This window comes from Phaseolus vulgaris, chromosome 11 (genome assembly GCF_051622355.1).
Source record: "Phaseolus vulgaris cultivar YP4 chromosome 11, ASM5162235v1, whole genome shotgun sequence".
Taxonomy (NCBI): domain Eukaryota; kingdom Viridiplantae; phylum Streptophyta; class Magnoliopsida; order Fabales; family Fabaceae; genus Phaseolus; species Phaseolus vulgaris.
Window position 1 is genome coordinate 14467356 of NC_143508.1, and position 9828 is coordinate 14477183.

General features: G+C 44.7%; 1 protein-coding gene across 1 annotated transcript; it reads left to right on the forward strand.

Annotated features, from left to right (window-relative positions):
- The first annotated feature begins 4793 nt into the window (after positions 1-4793).
- Positions 4794-6158, forward strand: LOC137835031 (uncharacterized). The gene is made up of 2 exons (XM_068643329.2): positions 4794-5600; positions 5718-6158. The coding sequence occupies exons 1-2, from the start codon at positions 4794-4796 to the stop codon at positions 6156-6158; spliced, it is 1248 nt and encodes a 415-aa protein (XP_068499430.2).
- Positions 6159-9828: the final 3670 nt, after the last annotated feature.

A 9828-nucleotide genomic window follows, 5' to 3' on the forward strand; every position in this document is an offset into this window, starting at 1 on the left:
AAATTCAATGCCAAATTACAGAGAAAAGAATGAAGGAAACAAATAAAATTGTTTTAAGATGTTATCAGAAAAACAATCGGTTGTTTTGTCGAAACAATCAGTTGTTTTTATCAGCAGTTAATAAAAACAACTTAAAATAGATATATGTGAGATCAGGGAAAGAGAGAATCACACAACAAATTTATACTGGTTCACTCTTACACCAAGAGCTACATCAAGTCCCCAGAAACCACTGGGTAATCTACTATGCAATCAAAACCAGATTACAAACATCACACATCAAAGTAGTGACCTTGAACCCCTAAAGAAACACACGACCTTTGGCAAACCACACCAAGAATGTTGATCTTGAACACCTCAAGAACACACAAAACTCCTTGGCAACACAACTACAAAAATACAGTAATCAAGGAAGAAGGGAATATAATACACCTGGGTATTACAAAGCTTAAAGTTCAAAATTACAACCCAATTCTATTCCACACACTTAAGAATGATCCAAAGCTCTTTCAAATCTTGGAAAAACTGTTTTGATAAACTCTTTCTCTTACTCCAAGATTAGGAGCGTAAAACCACCTTTATATAGACCAACCAAGTGGTCAAAAACATTTAATAAAAGAGCCAAGTTAGTTAGCATCATTTAAAACATATTAAAACCGCTTAACAGAATTTTGTTAAGGTTTTCAGAAAAACAATCGATTGTTTTGTCGAAACAATCGGTTCAATTGACTTGACAACAAAGTCAAGTTTTTCAAAAACTACTAAGGTAAAAGAACCTGCTGTTTCGAAAAAACAACCTGTTGAATTTTTAACAGCATTTTAGAAAACTCATCTTTTCAAAAGGTTAAAGATTCAAATGAACTTGGATCATCGTAAGGAGTGAATTAACAAGTTTCAAACATGTACACAACACACACACACACCCAACAACAAGGTCTTCAAGCTTTCCTCTTGGATTTGGAGACATCAAATACCCCACAGGGTTAATCTCTTCTTTCAACTGCAAAGCGCCTGATCTTGGATGGTTTCACCAACGCCAAGGTGGGTCGTATTACCTACCTATAGATGAACAATTTTTCTGCGTAATGTCAACTCAGGTATTCTGAGGTCGTCTTATCTGTCTTTAGCCAAACAATCTTAGTTACAGCTAAACGTGATTCAGGGCACCCGAAATAAAAAATCTTACTGAGAAAGAATCGTCCCCTCGGAATCACCGTGAACTTCAAGACACCTAGACTTGGAATCTTACCAAGAAAAGATTGTCCTATCTGAAAACAATATGCACAGAACGCCTGCTCGAGTATTCCACCAAGATAGGTCACTTTACCTGGCTTCAAACAATCACAACTACAGAGTCCCTAAAATCGGAATCTTACCAAGTCAACTTTTTCAGTTAGAGTATCTGACTTGGGTGTTGGTTTACACACCAAGTCTACTCTTCGATGCTGAGGTAGGTCGACTAACCTGCCTTTAGCCACCAAACAGTCTCAAGCCAATTCTGGGTGCCTGGACTCAGAATCTTTCTGAGAAGAGGTTGCCCCATCTGAATTATGCAGGCTTCGAGACGTTTAAACTTGGAATCTTACCAAGGAAGTAATTTCTTTCACCTTAAAGTATATGACTAAGGTGTTGGCTTACACATCGAGTCAACTCTTCGATACTGAAGTAGGTCAGCTTACCTGCCCTCAGCCGCCAAACAACCTTAAACCAATTCAGGGTACCCGAACTCAGAATCTTACCGAGAAGAAGTTTCCCCATCTGAATTGTACGAGCTTCGAGACACCTGAGCTTGGAATCTTACCAGGGAGATAGGTTGCCTCGTTTAATAATTTCGTGACTAATTATATACGCATGGCGCTTACTTGGATAATTCACCGACCAAGTCGCCTTATCGTGTGCCAACAAATAACTTTGATGACTCATCTTTCAAGAACGGTTTTTCATTGGACGACCTCATTAAAAAACCCTCGTGAGGAAAAAATAGTGTCCCCTTAATTATTCAAATTGTTCATAAAACATTGACAAAATATTTCAACTAAAATAAAACTTGAGGTTCGCCCCATTCCACGTCTGAGGTATAGCTCCACCCTCCAGAGTTTCAAGCCTGTAAACTTGAGGTTCGCCCCAAACACACACTTCTCTGGGTTCAATTTCATATTATACTTAGTTATTGTGGTGAATAGCTCTTCCAAGTCAGCAACGTGTTGATCCTTTTCTGCCGAGGTGACGACCATGTCGTTTACGTATGCTTGTACGTTTCGCCCGATCATGGGGGCGAGAATCCTATCCACCGACATTCTTCAGCCCAAAAGGCATGACCTTATAATAGTAATTGGAGAGCTCTGCCATGAAGGCGATCTTGCACTCATCACGGGGGTGCATGCTGATCTGATTGTACCCCGAGAACGCATCTAGAAAACTCAACAGTCGGCAACCTGAAGCGTTGTCCACCAAGGAATCTATGCTGGGCAGCGAATACGAATCCTTTGGACATGTCTTATTCAGGTTTGTAAAGTCGGTGCACATCTTCCACTTTCCGTTTGCCTTTTTCACCAATACCATGTTTGCTAGCCACTTAGGGTATTGGATTTCCCTTATATGGCTAGCTTTCAAGAGCTTCTATGTTTCCTCTTTGATGACTAGACGTCTCTCTTCATTGAACTTCCTTCTTCTCTGTATTACTGGTTTGACCTTCTCGTCCATAGAGAGTCTATGACACAAAAGGTCAGGATCTATTTCAGGCATGTCTGCAGAAGACCAGGAAAAAGCACTCATGTGCCTCGCTATTACGTTAACCATCTTATCTTACAACTCTTGGCCTAACGATGTTCCGAGTTTGAACTTCTTTCCCTCGATCACTTTCTCTTGAACCTCATTAGCAGGCTCAAGTCGCCTCTCATTGGTGACCACAGCATGGGTGATCACCTCTGGCTCTCGCACCTGGACGGTGACCGTACACACTCCCCTTCTGCTATTCAGGCTATTCTCGTAGCACTTTCTCGCCACCTTTTGGTCATACTTGATGATGATCACCCTTCCCTCGAGGGAGGGCAACTTCATCTTCATGTGCCTCGTCGAGTCCACCGCGTCTAGCCTGTTAAAGGAGGGTCTTCCTAAAAGTAATTTATAGGTCGAAACAACTGTACCGACCAGTCCTCGGGCGTAGTTGACTGCTAGTGGACGTGGGGCCACGTAAGCTGGGTCCGACGAGCAGCAGGGGCCGGCGCCTTGCAGACGGTACGCCAAGGGCGTCGAGGAGAGGCCAAGCCTCATGTTGTGTAAGGTGGGTCCCACAAGCGGTATGCCCGGAGTGTCTCGCAGACAATACGCCTAGAGGATTGAGGAGTGGTCAGACATCGGTCATCAAGATATGCTAACCTCGGACCTCGGTAAGTCAAACAGCAGAGTTGGGCCACGAGAGGTGGATCCCAGACCACTCACCAGTTATCATTTAGGGAGAAGCCTATGTCACGAGGGTCCATGCGTGTGGTGTGGATGTCGCGTTCAGGCATAACACAAGCAAAGAGCCACTAGAAAAGATACGACATGTGAGGAACACGTTCCAGGGGTGAAACTGCATGCATGGCACGTGAACAGCTAGGGCACTTCTAGGACGGATGGCCCTAGAGATTAGGTTCACAAGTTGGTACCCAGGTGGTCATCCCGTCAAAGGTGCACTCCAGTCAAGGAACCTTACGCGCTAGATTGCCCTAAGAATGGGTGATAGCGGTGCTAAGGTACACCCTCAGTAACCCAAATTGTAATTAGCGAAAACAGCGGAAACCCTAGAGTATATAAGGGGTAGAGTTAAACCTAATAAGGTACGCATCTTTTATGCAAATACACACACAGATACAGATAGATCTTTTTACAGCTTGCATTTGGTGTTTCCTAGCCCTACACTGACTTGAGTGTCGGAGTGCAAACAGCTTCTAGGGCGCCCTTTGTCTTTGCATTTTCAGGTGTTTGATCGAAGGAAGGCATGAACGAAAGAAGAGATACTTGGTCGTGTGATCGTTGTAGGCGCGCGAAGGAAATCGAGTCAACCCGTAGGAACATTTTGCGCCCACCGTTGGGCACGATCTAAAACGTTGTCCCATCCGCAAGAACAAGAAAGATCAAGAAAGATGAGAAACACAAGGCAAGGATTCGTTGCACCGAATGGAGGCGAAAGCCTCACTCTGCAACAGATCATGGAAACGATGCAGGCCCTCCAAGAAACGGTGGTTGCATCAAGAGTAGATCAAGAACGCATCCAAATTGATCTGGCTGCGTCGTTGGCAAGGAATGAAGATTTGCATAGAGCCAATGAGGAATTGTGTAGGGGGTTGCGAAATCAAGGGGGGGACGTGAGATGGAAGATCAAGAAGTTACGACACCACATAGAGAATTCCCAATACCATTTTTGCAGGCGATCATGGACGCCGTGATACAAGCCACGTTCGTGGGGCCTAAAGCAACCTTCATGAGTGCAGAGGACCCAGAGGCTCACCTCACGACCTTCCATACGCAGATGATGTTGGTTAGGGGTTCTGACACGGTGAGATGCAAGTTGTTCGTGAGCACTCTGGTAGGTACGGCGATGGATTGGTTCATCAACCTCCTTGATGGCCACAAAACGTCGTTCGCGCAGCTGTCCAAGTTGTTCAGGGAGCAGTACATCGCCAATCGGGCTCCCCCACCTATCTCTTACGATCTCTTTGATGTAAGACAATATCAGGGAAAGTCCCTGAAAAGAGTTCCTCAACCGTTTTGGAGTACAGGTGGTGAGGCTAAACACCAAGGACGAAACGATGATGGTGCACGCGTTCAGAAAGGGCATTGTGCCACGGCCTTTCAGCGAGTCACTCATCAGAAACCGCCCCAAAACTTTCGGCGACATAAGGCGCCGAGCGGTGGCTCACATTGTTGTAGAGGGAGAAGTTATTGAAAAGCGCACATACGTTGTTCCCACGCGCCCACGAGCACCAGGCCGACCTCAACCCATGAGGGTGCATGAAGCAACAACAGAGAAGAGGGCTCCAGCGAAGCAACAACCTTACGAGCCCAGGAAGCCCCAAACTAGGGGACATGCAAGGGAGAATGTGCCACCAAGGCACAACTTCGTAGTAGAACTGAAGGACCTGATTGCCGTCCCTAACATAGCAGAGAGATTGAAGATACCCGCTAAGACTGCCAAAAAGCTAGGGCCCAACAAGAACGCTTGGTGGGAGTTCCACCAAGCGTTTGGCCACCCCATACGCAACTGCTTGGCATTGGGACACCAATTAGATGAGCCGGTGAAGAGTGGTATCCTGAATGACTACTTTGCGGAGTCACAGGGAGCCCCGAACTCGACAGTATCAGGGGAGGATCAGGGGCACGAGATACCCGTGCATGGCAAGGTTCATACTATCGCGGGGGCTTTTTCAGGAGGAGGGTGCACCGCTTCTCAACGGAAGAAGTATGCACGTGCAGTGATGTCAGTAGAAGCGCAAGAGGCAGACGACGCCCTTGACGTCAACCTTGTCTTCACCAGGGCTGACCTCCGAGATGTCGTCCCCCACAACAATGATCCAGTGGTGATCTCATTAGTAACCGCTGGGAGGAAGATACACCATGTACTAGTGGATCAAGAAAGCTCGACAGACGTGATGTTTTGGACGACTTTCAAAAAACTGTAGTTATCCCCTGACCTGCTAAGGCCTTATACTGGTTGTCTGTACGATTTCGACCAGGTAGAGGTGCGTGGGCATTTAGAGCTGAGGATCACCTTCACAGATGGCGCTGTGTCCCGCACAGAGAACATCAGGTACCTCGTCGTCAATGCCCCCTCCACTTATAGCATACTACTGGGTAGACCTACGTTGAACAGGCTGAGGGCGGTGACGTCGACGAGGCACATGAAGATGAAGCTGCCCGACTTGGGAGGAAAGGTGATTACCATCAAGTCGGATCAAAAGAAGGCTAAGAGGTGTTATGAGAACAACCTCAAGACGAAGAGAGGGGTGTTCATGGTTACCACCAGGGCACCAATTGAAGAAGGGGTCGCCCCATCAGAGATAGCTCGATCAGAGATCCCCCGGGAGAGACGACCCGAACCAGCAGGGGAAGTACTTGAGAGGAAGATTGGAGGTAAGACGTTCAAGCTTGGCAAGTCGCTAGGCAGAGCAGCATAGGACCAGATCGCCGAGGTCATAGAACGACATCTGGATGCCTTCGCATGGTCCGCCTCGGACATGCCAGGCATAGACCCAGACTTCCTGTGCCACCGCCTCACCATGGACCCCAAGGTCAGGCTCGTCCTCCAGAAAAGAAGGAAGTTCAACGAAGAGAAGTGGCAGGTCATAAAAGAAGAGACAAAGAAGTTGTTGGGCGCCGACCACATAAGGGAGATCCAGTACCCTGAGTGGTTGGCCAACATGGTCTTGGTGAAGAAGGCCAACAGGAAGTGGAGGATGTGTGTCGATTTCACCAACCTCAACAAAGCATGCCCGAAAGACTCTTATCCGCAAGGTCCTGCAAAAACTGGATGTGGCGGGAAGGATGGTACAATGGGCAGTGGAACTCTCAGAGTTTGATGTCCAGTACGAGCCCCGAGGTCCTATCAAAAGCCAAGTTTATGCAGATTTCGTGGTAGAGCTCTCCTCGACAGATGCACACCAAGAGGAAGCCAACTTCCGGTGGGTGCTCTCTGTAGACGGGTCCTCTAACCAACAAGACAGTGGGGCAGGTGTCATCTTGGAGGGACCAAACGGGCTTTTAATCGAACAGGCCCTATGGTTCACCTTCAAGGCCAGCAACAATCAGGCGGAGTACGAAGCCCTCATCGCTGACATGCTTCTAGCCAAGGAATTGGGTGCGCAAAATTTGTTGGCGAAGAGTGACTCCCTTTTAGTCACAGGTTAGGTGATTGGAGAATACCAGGCCAAGGACCCTCAGATGGCTGCATACCTAGGGTATGTCCAGGTCCTGAAGGGGTCATTCGTAGTGTTCGAGTTGGTGCACGTCCCAAGAGAGCAGAATGCCCGAGCTAACTTGCTAGCTAAGCTCGCCAGTTCAGGCAAGGGAGGCAGACAAAGGACGGTCATACAGGAAACCCTGAAGACACCTCGAATTTTCACCGCAGATAACTGGGTGGGGGTGCACCAGGTCAGTACGACAAGAGGAGGGGCGATGAGTCATCGGTCACTGACTCAGGAGACGCTGCAGACTCCCAAGGTAAGCCTATATCCAACCTTGGGGGAGGAGTCAATGCAGGTGTGCCTGGCTGAAGGAGGAGATACCTGGATGATGCCCTACAAATGCTACCTGGATGATGGGATACTCCCGTTGGAACCCACAGAATGCAGGAAAATCAAGAAAAATTCTGCCAAGTACACTCTCATTGATGGAGAGCTGTTCAGACATGGGTTCATGACGTGAATGTAACTACAAGAACACATGATTCTTGACATTCTTAGGAACAACTTGAGCTGGATTTGAAAGGCACTTTACTTTAGAATTGGATCAATGTTCTAAATTCAAGAACTCACCAAAACTAAGCACCAACCAAGACTCATATGGAAGTCCATGTATTGTCAAATTGAATCAAAACAAAAGGAAAGAAGAACAAGAATTAAAACTGGACAGAATTTAAAAGCTAGCTACTGAACCAAAACAGAATTAAGAACACAATGCTGGAAACACAAAATTAAACGGTAGAAAAAGGAGTAAACTCTAGGAATCAAAACTACCGAATGGAAAATTGAAGAAAAGGGAAGAAGAACACTTATAGAAGAAGATGCTTGCTGGATTTTGAGAATTGGAAGAAGCCATTCACGCCACTTGGAACCTTGAACCAAGATAAGTGATGGAGTGCCACCACTTGAAGCTCACCATAGCTCACAAGATAAGGCAAAGAAGAGGAAGACTCAAAACTCACAAATTCTCTCCAAAATTGAGTATAGTCTCTCTACTATAAAATTCCAATCTGAATTGTGAAGGACCTAAGCCCTCCTTTTATAGGAGTAAGGGCTGGTCATTTACATAGCTTATTCCCTAAGCTACCCAAAAAACTCCTAAGATCACACCCCCTTACTAAGCTCACTCCCCAAGCTTCTAGAATTTGCTAAGCTAAAGCTTAAAGATGCTTTTACAAAAGAGGTGTCTCATGTTTCCCTCTAAGCACCTTTCTAAACATTATTCTATATTATTTACAATTTAAAAGAAACTATAAAGAGAGATATTTAATATGAAGCCTATTATTTGAGAGTTTGTAGACTTCTTTATCTTTAGGCTTGATCTTCTCTTTGACTTCTTTTAATTTGTGAGAAGACTAGAAGGAAGAACTTCAAATGTGTAGGTGAAAATCCTCTTCCTTCATTAATAAAATCCTCTCCTAGTGGATATCCATCATACTCCCCGAGTTGGAGAGAATTCGTCCACGAATTCAGTACTCCTGCATAAAACAAAGTCAGTTTGCTATTATATAAGAGAAGACAAGAAGAAATGGGCAAACATGACTTATCACTTTGAAATGTTGGGAGTTCAGAAAAAGATGGTCTATACACAGACCATGTTGGAAAAGATTGTTTAGGAATGATATTATTTGGTAAAATAGGAAATATGAAAAAATCATCCTTAACATTCTTTATCCAATATGGTGTGGAAGTAGGAACCTTAGGTAATGAAAATGACAAAGAAGAAGAAGACCTTGTAGGCGTAGCACGAGTCAACAAAAGTGATTGAGTTGAGAAGGTATTAAGACTCGGTTTATCATGTACTTCAATTTCCTTTTCATTTTCTTTTTGAGTTTCTTTGGGATTGGTCCTATATGCTAAACGATGTGGTAAAGAAACCCTGGGCATTAAGTCTATTTGGTGTTCAATCCCTCTTAAAGGTGGTAAGCCTTTAGGAGGATCTTGAATCACATCTTCACAGTCCTTTACCAAATTGTCCAAACATGTGGGACTATCCTTAGCCGACTCACAGTCAATAGTCCTAGGAATAGCTAAAAAAATAGGCTTTTGAGTAACTATTACCCTTTTAACTTGTTGTGTGGACATGAGAAGGCTTCTCTTGGAATTTTTTATATCATTTTCTTTCTCTCTTTTTTCTCTCATTTTAACTTGGTCCTCATGTACTTCCTTTGGAGAGAGAGACTTAAGAGTGACTTTGTGTCCATGGAAGTGAAAAGACATTTTGTTGGTAAAGCCATCATGAAAAACTTTTCTATCAAATTGCCATGGCCTACCTAAAAGAATATGTGTGGCTTCCATTGGGACAACATCACACAAGACCTCATCTTTATATTTACCAATAGAAAATGTAATGAGGACTTGCTTGTTAACAACTATCTCACCCACCTCACTCAACCATTGTAACTTGTAGGGCTTGGCATGAGAGATGGTAGGCAATCCAAGTTTGTCTACCACTCTTGTGCTTGCCACATTCGCACAACTCCCCCCATCCACAATCAAAGAGCATACTCTATCACTAATAAGACACCTTGAATGAAAAATATTTTCTCTTTGAGTTTCATCAAAAGGTTTTAAAACTTGTCCAAGCATGCGTCTTATTACTAATAGGTCACCCTCATGTGGGCTTTCACTTTCACTCTCACTTGGGGATCTAGAAGGTGAGGAATGTCTAGAAGATTCGGACCCATGCTCACTACTATCTACCCCATCATGCATATACATAGCTCGTTTAGAAGGGCAATTAGAAGCAATATGTCCATAGCTTAAGCATTTAAAACACTTCTTACTAGACGATTTAGGTGGTGATTTAGGCCTAGAATTGGAAGTGGAAGGCTTAGACTCTCTAGGTTTGAAAGTAGAGTCCTTAGAAGGGATATTTGAAAAAGAG

Coding starts and splice junctions, on each gene's coding strand:
- LOC137835031 (XM_068643329.2), top strand. CDS start 4,794: ATGATGGTGCACGCGTTCAGAAAGGGCATTGTGCCACGGCCTTTCAGC. Junction 5,601..5,717: donor CTGGGAGGAAGATACACCAT/GTACTAGTGGAT, acceptor GATTTCGACCAG/GTAGAGGTGCGTGGGCATTT.